The sequence below is a fragment of the Phyllostomus discolor genome, chromosome 6 (genome assembly GCF_004126475.2).
Source record: "Phyllostomus discolor isolate MPI-MPIP mPhyDis1 chromosome 6, mPhyDis1.pri.v3, whole genome shotgun sequence".
In the NCBI taxonomy this organism is placed as follows: domain Eukaryota; kingdom Metazoa; phylum Chordata; class Mammalia; order Chiroptera; family Phyllostomidae; genus Phyllostomus; species Phyllostomus discolor.
In genome coordinates, this window is record NC_040908.2 from 126,279,018 (window position 1) to 126,290,452 (window position 11,435).

The 11,435-nt window shown below is 39.3% G+C and overlaps 1 protein-coding gene across 5 annotated transcripts; it reads right to left on the reverse strand.

The window, feature by feature from the left end:
• Positions 1–386: 386 nt before the first annotated feature.
• Positions 387–11,123, reverse strand: ZNF214 (zinc finger protein 214). Of its 5 annotated transcripts, none has more exons than XM_036028941.1 (5): positions 11,003–11,123; positions 10,431–10,489; positions 9,620–9,708; positions 3,677–3,839; positions 387–2,593 (listed from the first exon to the last, which is right to left on the reverse strand). In XM_036028941.1, exons 4-5 carry the CDS (start codon positions 3,813–3,815, stop codon positions 903–905), a joined length of 1,830 nt encoding a protein of 609 aa, XP_035884834.1. In that variant the 5' UTR covers positions 3,816–3,839; positions 9,620–9,708; positions 10,431–10,489; positions 11,003–11,123; the 3' UTR covers positions 387–902. The 5 variants fall into 5 exon arrangements, with proteins under 5 accessions (XP_035884834.1, XP_035884832.1, XP_035884833.1 ...); XM_036028939.1 differs by having other exon boundaries at positions 10,963–11,123; XM_036028940.1 differs by having other exon boundaries at positions 9,620–9,703; positions 10,868–11,123.
• Between the last annotated feature and the right edge of the window lie 312 nt (positions 11,124–11,435).

An 11,435-nucleotide genomic window follows, 5' to 3' on the forward strand; every position in this document is an offset into this window, starting at 1 on the left:
TATTTTTCTATTACCACTCTATTCTACTGAGATTAAATCAAATTCTATGGCTTGAATCTCTTAATTCTCAACCAATGATAGTATCATTAGTTTCTAACATTCACTTCTATCAGCTTTTGTCCACATCTTACTTGGAGAACTAAATCTTGTTACTTCTTGTTACTTGGTATCTGAACCTATGAATGTGGAAAACTGGGAAAAGGAATGGGTGAGAGTGCATTGTGGTAACCCCAAAGAGCAGCATGCCTGCACCAAAAGGGTGATTCCTGAGTTTTCTGGTTGACAGGTTTAACATCTAGATATCCTATCTAAGATAAAGGGGTGATACAGTCTTTTCATATCTATTGTCATAAGTAATTAAAATTTAAAAATTAAAAATTTAAGTAATTAAATTTTACTTAGCCTATATTAATTCTTCCACATTTGAGCAACAGGCTACCAGTTTGAGTTTCAAGTTTTGTGTGTTTTCATTTTTTCTGTGGCTGCCTAGGGACTTTACAGGAGAGTCAAGATGCTATTTCATAGATAGCCAATTTCAGTTAAACCAAAATACAAGTAAATGTTTTGAAGTGTTGATCACACAGTATGATTTCATGCACATAAAAATGAACAGGAAAAAAAAAAACACAAGAATGAAACAGGACGATTTTCACCTTAAGTCTTTTATATATTTCATAGTACGTATAGTATTTATAGTAGAAAAAGAAAAATACACTTTAATTTTAAATACATAGGAATCCTCTTAAGGATATCCTCTTGAAGCAAATGATTTTTAGGGGTTGTTAGGGGAAACTGTAAATGTTGTGTGGGATTACTTGGGTTATTTATAGAATTTCTTCCCAGCAGCATTTATTGGGCTTAAGGTTAAGCTGTGATTGAAGCTGTAAACTAAATGAACAGAATTATAAGTTTTTTCTGTGATTACTGTAAAGATGTAAATTCTGATGAAACCTCCTGTGATACTCATGGCATTTATGGGATTTCTCTCCTGTGTGGACTTTTTGATGAATTCGAAGAGCTGAGCTATGACTGAAACCCTTACCACACTTAGCGCATTGATAAGGCTTCTCTCCTGTGTGGACTCTCTGATGAATACGAAGATTAGAGCTGTGACTAAAGCCCTTTCCACAGTCATCACACTTATAGGGTTTTTCTCCTGTATGGACTCTCTGATGAATGAGAAGATGTGACCGCTGACTAAACCCCTTACCACACTGTTCACATTTATAGGGCTTCTCTCCAGTATGTACTCTTTGATGAGTGTGAAGCTTTGAACTCTTGCTAAAGCCCTTCCCACATTCATGACAAGTATAGGGTTTCTCCCCTGTATGGACCCTCTGATGAATGCGAAGATCTGAGCTGTGACTAAAGTTCTTCCCACAGTCGTCACATTTGTAAGGTTTCTCTCCTGTATGCACTCTCTGATGAATCTGAAGATTTGAACGCTGGGTAAAGCCCTTACCACAGTCATCACATTTATAGGACTTCTCTCCTGTGTGGACCAACTGATGAATTTGAAGATTTGAGATCTGACTGAAGCCCTTACCACACTCATCACATTTATATGGTTTCTCTCCTGTGTGGACTCTCTGATGAACATGAAGTACTGAACTCCGACTAAAACTCTTGCCACACTGATTGCACTTAAAAGGCTTCTCTCCTATATGAAGTCTCTGATGAATGTGAAGCAATGAATTTCTACTGAAGTCCTTACCACACTCAAGTTTATAGAGTTTCTCTTCTGTGTGGACTCTTTGATGACTGTAAAGACTAGAGGTCTGACTGAAGCCCTTACCACACACACTACATACATAAGGAATCTTCCCTGTGTGGACTCTCTGATGCAGATGAACACCTGTGCTCTGACTAAAGTTACTGTCAGCTTCACCACATCTGCACAGCTTCTTACCTATGTGGATCCTCCCATGTCTGTATAGGTCTGATCCCTGAGAGAAACATGCTGTGCTAACAGAGCACTGGTAAAACTTTTCTCCAAGTTGATTTCTCTTGTGGAAAACACATTGTGAGTTCCAATAACAAATCTCCTTACATTTATTACATCCACAGTATTTCTCTTCCACAGAATCTTTCAGTAGGTCATTTCGGCATATGTCCTCAATGTACTCTGGAAGACCTTCCTCTTTTGGGATATAAGAATGCTGAACTATGAGCTCCTGTTCTTTTTCAATGGAGAGATTTTTCCTGGATATGCCAATACAGTATCTGCTTCCTTGAAAACCATGTGGATCACTCATATAGATTTCTCTACCACTGTTTTGAGTGTGTTTTGTGTCAAAGGATTGCCAAGGTATAAACTTTGTATGTTTTAAGTTCCTGGGACTTTTGCCTTCCAAAGTCAGTTCATAGTCCCCATAACCTGGTACTTGTGTGGAGAACACTAACCATTGTTGATAGTGGAAAAGGTCTTGCTGCTTTAGGTCTTTCAAATCTATCCCTTGAATGGTTCCCACATAGTGCTGGTTCTCATATGACTGAGGGCTAACATTTCTCCAACCTTGCCAGCGAAAAAGATTTTCATGTTCTAAATATCTGAGTCTTTCTTTTGGGGGCTTGTAGCTCTCCTTCCAGTTTCCTAGGAGAATATACAGATAACCCAGAGGTGATATGAAGGCTGTGTTTAAATATTTCTAAGTACTTCAATCAATGACCTTCAGAGTTATAGGAATACATGTGTGGGTGGGAGTGGGAAAGAAGGGTTATGAGTTAAGCCACTCCATATTTGGGTTTGAAATTCATTGTTTTGTTCATGCATAGATGTATTCGTTCACTCACTAATTCATTCCACAAACATATCTTGAGCATCTACTACTTACCAGGTACTGGTAGAAATAAAACAGTAAGGCCAACTGCTTCATGGAACTAGTCTTTAAGGGGAGATTTAATTAGATTACTCTATTTGGAGCATTATTTTAAGAAATAAAATATTGTTTCTATTTTTCTGTTCTCAGATGATGTCACAGATTGTCTAAAAACAATGGCAGCATTAACTCTCTATATTATCTACATCTTTCGGTGTCCCCCTTCCACACTGACTTCAGGCTTGGCAGTACAATTAGTTTCAGTCAGTGGGACAATAGCAAAAGTGATATAAGCAGAAACTTGAAAAGTTTAAAAGCGCTTGTGCATTGCTGTCTGTGCTCTGTCTTGCTGGTTTTGAAAATACTGTGGCCACCAGCATGGAAATGAGCCCAGGCTAACCTGCTTGAAGAGGGACATGTATTCCATTCATACCCATTATTCCCACTGATGCTGACCTACTGCCAGACGTGAGTCATGCTATCTAACTTAATCTTAGACCATCCATCCTCAACCAAGTCACTCTACGAGTCATTCCATCTAACCAATTAGAATCATAAAAAAGAACAATTTATTAAGTCACTAAGTTTGAGATAGTTTGGTATAGAGCAAAAGCTAAGTTATTCAAATAGTATGAAGTGAGAACAAATTTAGAACCACACAAAAGTGATAATAGTTTGTGGAGACCTATGCTTTAAAAGGATGTCTTGCTTTGACTATCTTCTATTTGTCATCTGATTTAAGACCCATTTTAAAGACTATTTCTTCTAGCTCAGTATAATACCTAGATAAATAGCCAAAATATTCAACAAAACTGATCCCAGAAGAAACTATTCCCTAAGAGCTGGGATAAATTTACCTAATGACATGACATTTGTGTAGTTCTCATACATGACTTCTCTGTAGAGCTTTTTTTGAGAAAAGTCCAGAAATTTCCACTCCTCCCAAGTAAAAATAACAGTCACATCTTCAAATGTTACTGCCATCTGGTCAAACATGAGGCTTTCCAGGATGAAAAAAATCTAAGTGAGAAAATAGACAAAGAAAAAGACATTCATCAGGTTACAAGTGGCAAATCAAATAGAAAAATAAAGAATTTCAATAATGAAGAAAAACAAGAAAGGTAAGAGGAGACATAATAATGGTAGTCAAATGGCTAAATAACATTTCTAGTCATTGAACGCTATCACCATCATAAGAAACATTTATATAGCTTTGTCTGATAACTTTGCATATATTTCAAGTAAGTGCTTCACATATATTTCAAGTGATCCTCACAGCAGTCCAATCTTGTAGAAACCATTACTCCATTTTACAAATTAGTAAACAATGGTTGTTAAAAATTAAGTAAATTCTCAAGATCCATACCTACACAATGAAACATTAATCACAAATAACTCAAAAGTGAGAAATTTCAGTGCTCTTTTATTTTTATGTTTATTAAATACAGGTTAAAAGTTTTAAAGATAAGTCTACTTTAACATAAATGAATGTATAAATAGAATTTAAAAATTGGAACACTCAGAAACCCAGACTCCAGGACTGAGAACTGGTGTCAGTATGGAAAATAAGTGAACTTACTAATCCCTCATTTTGTAAAAAGCACAGAAAAATAAAAATCCAACATTATGCTAAAGAAGCCATTGACAGGAGAATATATACAGTAATTCCATTTTTAAAATGTTCAAAAATAGGCAAACTAGCCCTGGCTGGTGTAGCTCAGTGGATTTAGTGTGGGCTGAGAGCTAAAAGGTCACTGGTTCAACTTCCAGTCAGGGCACATGCCTGGGTTGTGGGCCCAGCCAGGTCCCCAGTGGGGGCCATGTGAGAGGCAACCACACATTGATGTTTCTCTCCCTCTCTTTCTTCCTTCCTTCCCCTCTTTCTAAAAATAAATTAATTAAATCTTTAAAAAAATAGGCAAACTAAACAATTTTGCTTAGAGATGCAGATGTAGGCAGTTAACACTATTTTAAAAAGCTAAGGAATAATAAACACAAGATTTAAGATAGCAGTTGCCTCTTTCTAGGAGAGAGAGGGAATGAAACTATGATCATCAGGGAACTTTGAAAAGTATTTGCTGGTCTAGATGGTGGGTGTCCATGTTATTGTATTTTAAAGTATACATATGTTTTAATATAGTCTTTTGCATTGTGTAACACATCACAGTAAAATTTCAAATTAATCAATATACAAAATCCAATTACATAATTTAGAAAAAGAGTTTGGACATATAAATAATAATCATGGGGGGTAGGTTGGGGGTGGAGGGATTGAGAAAAAGGAAAAAGGACTCGCAGACATGGACAACAGTGTGGTGACTGCTGGGGGAGCGGGTGTAAGGGGACTAAATGGAAATGGGAAAATACAATAAAGATTAAATAAATAAATAATTACTTTAAAAATAACATTTACAACAGTAATTTAAAAATATAAAGTTTTAAAACAACAAAAACACTTAAAACCTATATAAAGATAGCTTCAGACTTTAGAAATACTCCATCATCTTAGAGAAATAAATATAATTTTGTTCTCATAAAACCTATCTATATTTTTAATGGGTTCCCAACTAAGATACAGTATTAAATATTTGGGAGGAAGGGTGTATGTAACAAACTAATCTGAAGTGCTGCCATGAGAAAAAGAAAAATTGTGAAAAAGAAATAATGAGGAGAGACTAATCCAATGGTATATTAAAACTTTAATAAGACTTCTGTAATTATATCACAGGGTTGACATAGGAATAGAAAAGAAAATCAGTGAAAAACACTAAAAACCTGGAAATGGATTCAAATATAGCAATGAATTCTAAATAGTGATAAAGGTGATATCAAATTCTTGAGGGAAAGATGGCTTATTTAAATAATGATAGCATCTGGCAAAAAAAAAAAAAATTAAGCTAGATTACCTGCCTTAGTTCTTATGTCTTAGTGACTACAAAGTTATATCAGCTATGCATATTTTAAATAATAACAGCAACTAATTGTTATTTCTATTTGTCAAGAACTATGCTGTTTGTTGGTTTTTTTAATATTTCATTTATTGAGACTTCCACCAAGATGGAGGCATAGGTGGACGCACCATACCTCCATGCACAACCAAGATTGGAACAACAATTTAGAGGCAGAATAACACCCAGAACTGATAGAAAATTTATCTGAATGCAAGTCGGACAGCCAAGAAGTTGAAATAGACCCGTTTATCCAGACCAGTAGGAGGGGCAGAGACAAGCAGCTGGGCGCAGGGTCGCGGCATGGAGAACAGGGAGAATTGGGCGCATAAGGCAACCGGGAACACGTAAGGCATCTGGGGCACGCAAGATTGCAGTGGGTGGACCCTGAGTATGCAAGTGGCAGCCGGCAGACCCAGTGAGGCGGCAATTGAGGACCAGGGCTGAGCACGCAACCCAGGATCCCAGGGAAGGGACTGAGGTCCCACAGAGAACGGAGCTGCCACCATTGTTCCCTCTCGACCCTGCCCTCACATACAACATCACAATCTAGTGACTATGGTGCCCAGCCCTGGTGAACACCTAAGGCTCCGCCCTTCACCATAACAGGAGCGACCAGGCCCCCCCCCAAAAAAAAGAGAGAGAAAGAGAGAGAGATATGGCTCAAACAGAAGCACAAATCAGTGCCCCAGAACTCATCCTTTTAAGCGACTAAGAGATAGCTAACCTATCAGATGCACACTTCAAAACACTAGTAATCAAGAAGCTCACAGGATTGGTTGATTTTGGTTGCAAATTAGATGGAAAATGCAGGTTACCATAAAAGAAATGAGGAAAAATGCACAGGGAGCCAACAGTGATGGGAAGGAAACTGGGACTCAAAACAATAGAGTGGAACAGAAGGAAGAAAGAAACAACCAAACAGGAAAGAATGGAGAAATAAGAATTCAAAAAAATGAGGAGAAGCTTAGGAACCTCCAGGACATCTTTAAACATTCCAACATCCGAATTATAGGGGTACCAGAAGAGAAAGAGGTAGAGCAACAGATTGGAAACATATTTGAACAAATAATAAAGGAGAACTTCCCCATTCTGGCAAAGGAAATAGACTTCCAGGAAGTCCAGGAAGCTCAGAGAGTCCCAAAGAAGTTGGACCCAAGAAGAAACACACCAAGGCACATCATAATTACATTAGCCAAGGTAAAAATGAAGGAGAGAATCCTAGAAGCAGCAAGAGATAAGGGGACAGTCACGTACAAAGGAGTTCCCATCAGACTGTCAGCTGATTTCTCAAAAGAGACCTTACAGGCAAGAGGGGGCTGGAAAGAAGTATTCCAAGCCATGAAAGACAAGGACCTATATCCCAGATTACTCTCTCCAGCAAAGCTTTCATTTAGAATGGAAGGGCAGATAAAGTGCTTCTCAGACAAGGTCAAGTTAAAGGAGTTCATCATCACCAAGCCCTTTTTTATGAAATGTTAAAGGGACTTATCTAAGAAAAGAAGATAAAAAAAAACATGTATAGTAAAAGGTCAGCAAACTCACAATTATTAACAACCACACCTAAAACAAAACCAAAAGAAACCAAGCAAACAACTAGAACAGGAACAGAACCACAGAAATGGGGATCACAGGGAGGGTTAGCAGCAGGAGAGTGGGAGCAGGAGAGAGGGGGAAAAGGTACAGAGAATAAGTAGCATAGATTGTAGGTAGGAAATAGACAGGGGGAGGGTAAGAATAGTATGAGAAATGTAGAAGATGAAGAACTTATAAGTATGACACATGGACATGAACTAAAGGGGGGGAAGTGGGTGGGAGAGGGTATACAGGGTGGAGGGGAGTGAAGGGGGGAAATGGGACAACTGTAATAGCATAATCAATAAAATATATTTAAAAAGAAAAAATATTTCATTTATTTATTTTTAGAGAGAGGAGAAGGGAAGGAGAAAGAGAGGGAGAGAAACATCAATGTGTGGTTGCCTTTCACATGCCCCCCACTGCACTGGGGACCTTGCCTATAATCCAGGCATGTGCCCTGACTGGGAATCGAACCAGCAACCTTTTGGTTTGCACACAGGCCAACACTGAGCCACACTAATCAGGGCTTGTACTACATTTTTTACACATTTGATCTTATTTTACCTTCTTAAAGATTCTATACAGCAGGTTCTATTTTCCCAGTTCAGATGAGGCTGTTTAAGTAACTGAATCTAGTTTGTATAACCAAGAAGTTGTAGAGGCGTGAAACAAGCTTAGGTAGTGAGTTTAGTGCCTATATTTTATCTAATATACTACACTAATAAAGCACACTGAAAGGTTAATATATTCAATATCTAAGAGTTACTAAGTTTTACTTCTTTTTCCCCAAAATAGAAATCACCATGTTATTCTATGGAATATTCCCAATATGTAAGCTGTCTTTCTTCCTTTTCCTTATCCTCACTGACTGAGTGAAAAACAAAAGCTAAATTCCTCTTCATTACCCATTAAATATACCACATGTACAGGAACAAGATTAATTACATTCTGATACCAGTATAAGAATTGAGAAATGGGTCCATGAAACAGGTCAGGAGCAAAAGTGATCTGTGTTACAAATGTGTGGGTGTATATAAAGAATTCAGTAATTTGAATATGAAAAGGTAGATCCACAATGGAGAAATGTTATGAGAAAAATTTCAAGTGGGAAGAAAAAAGAATGCTTAAGTTTCAGAGTTAAACTTTTAAAAGAAACTATAAAGAAACTGAAAAATGAAAATGATTATATATATTAGATTTGGGGATGAAGATGAACTTTCAAAGCAAACCTATATGAATAAAAAGAAGATTTCACTTTGTGCAAATTTTTAAAATTTCAAAATTTTTTATATATACCAATTTCTCTTTATATATGTATCTTAGATAAACCTATATGTGTATATTTGTACAGGTCTGTATATGTATGCATATATATCAGTGTTTGTACAGATTATTAAGTATGTTTGCATATTAAGTATTATATAAAGACTATAAGTCAATTATGGCTGCCTCTGGCTGATGTGGAGGGGACTCTGAGTGGTGCACAAGAATAAGTGAAACCAATAAAATATTTAAAAAAATTTTTTAAATGTTTATTGATTTTAAAGAGAGGTAGAGAGAGAAAGAGAGCATGAAACATCAATGTGAGAGACAAATATTGATTGGTTGCCTCCCGTTGGCACCCTGACAGGGATCCAACCCACAATCTAGGTATGTTCCCTGACCAAGAATCAAACCTCCAACCTTTTGGTGTAGGGAGGACATTCTAACCTACTGAGCCTCACCAGCATGGGCCCAATTAAATATTAACAGCCCCCAACAATATGGCCTCACCTTACGCATTCATACTTACTCTCTACTGCCACTAGCCCAGTTTCCATTATTTGTCCCCTCAAATTCTGCCTGAGATTAAATGGTGGTTTTCCTGTCTGGAAAGATATCTTCCTATACATAATTATTATCCAAATCTGAGTTGCTGTTCCTGTCTTTTAAGTGCCACTCATTCTAGCACTGTTTAATGTGCAATAACTTTAGAAATTACTATTAATTTCATATGGTTTATTTCCCCAATGTTAAGGAAAGACACATTCTTATATTTATCTCAGAGCACCAACAATAGGAATTATATAAAAGACTTGAATGAGTGAGTAAATGTTGGGAAAAGATACTGGGTGGGAGGCAGGGGCTTGATTCATAGGAGACTTCGGAGGCAAGAGAGGAATGTACAGTATTTTATTTTATCTGGTCCATCCATTCCCTGACCACTTCCATTACTCCCACTCTCCATGGAGAATTCAGAGGCATTTAAAAATAAGAAAAGACAATCCCACTCACCTGGGATCAGACAATGAGATAAGTAGTGAACATTCCTTCCTACTTTGTGCTCTTCTTTTGGGTAAGGGTGGAGTGTTGAGGATGCTGAGCTGAGAAGAAAGGAGGAATGAAAGGCTAGGCATGACTTGAAATTCCCAAACCCACTACAATCCCCACATACTAATGGGATATAACCCTAGACGCCCTACAAAGAGATCAGAAAGAGCCCAAGAATATTTCTGTTCCCTTTCAAGGACCAAGAGAGCTATGAGGATGGCACCCAAGAGTACCTTATTTCTGACCCTCTAGAAACGTCAAAGGTACAATGCTAGTTTGAGTATGAAAACACAGTTTGATCTCCTAGTTTAATCCAGGGGTTACCAACATGAACAGGCGGGAGAGCAAAGCTTGCCTGAGCTCCACCCCTCTTCCACGAAACCTGTCCCCGGTGCCAAAAAGTTTGGGAACCGCTGGTTTAGTCCCTCCACAGAGGCAGGTGCTCTATATAATTTAACTTCTTGAGCCTCAAGGCTTTCATCTTTTATTATTAACAAGAACGATAAAAATCATTCTAATTGCTTGCTAATAGAAATAATAGCAGGGTAGTTGAATTGTTTCTATTGTTTGTTTTTCCTATTTTGTTCATCAGTTAAAAAGTCCATTACTCTCCCCTACTTGTTACAACAGCAATACTGTATTTACTACCAGAGCACCCAGAGTCTTTGAAAAGGATCCCAGATCCTGATCATAGTCTCAGCTCTTGTCAACAACCACTTGTGGAACTTTGGGAAGGAACAAACTTGTAGACCTCCCAAGGCCTCACTTTCCTCACCTGTAAAATGGAGGCATGAGCCTTCGCCACCCCAGTCCTGCCTTGCTGATCACAGGTCCCTGGGGAAAATGATAAAGTTAAGAGTTCTCTTTTTTTCTCGAGAAAAACCTCTCATGGGTGTCCCAAGAGCGGGACAAGTGTGGACACCCCAATGTGCCAAGGGCTGCCCAAGTGTCTGGATGCAGACGGACAAATGATTCTTAAGGAGCAGGATCTGCGGGTCTCAGGGCCAAGATCTGTGCGGCCACTGCTCTTGCAGCCAAGACCAGCGCAGTCTCCGTTCCGCGTCCAGTCCCTTGACCCGAGCTGCACCCCAACACCCCTCATTCTGACATCCTGGGTGCAGAGCCCAAGCTGGCTTTGGCCTTGTCTCTCCTTCCCCTTATTCAGTTTCAACAATTGCGGGGTGGGAGCGGGGGCGGCAGTAAAGAACTCACCTACACACAGTCTCCAGGATGTCTAAGCCTGACTCGCCTCTCAGCCTGACTCTCCCTTTTCTGCTACTCGTTCTTCAGTCACACCTCTCCCCGACCCTGTCAGCTTCTGGCTCGGTGCTCCCGAGAGTCACTTACGAAGCCTCTCAGGGGGCCCGACCAAATCACTCCGAACTACAAACAATGGACACAGCCCAGCTAGACAGCACCGAAGCCGCAGGCCTTGGAGCAGACAGCCAGATCGTTTCCGTGGAGATGGGAGGGGCGGGCCAGGAAGGCGAGCGCAGGAGTACGTGGCTCCTGATTGGCCAGAACAATCGAGGCGCAGCCCAGCCAACCTCAGATTCTGAAGAAATAGCACTCTTCTAGGTGCTTTTAAGGCCCCTGGGAACTGGGGCAGGGCTGGAAGTTCTGAGACTGAGCAGCCGGCCACGGAGAATTGTGGGACCCTCACAACCTGCTAGTGCGGACCCCCATCAGGAACCTGGGGAATCCCTTGTTGTCAGGTTGCCTTTGGGAACCAAGCGTAGTAACTCCCGTCGTCTCACACCTTCTGCGTAATGGACCCCCC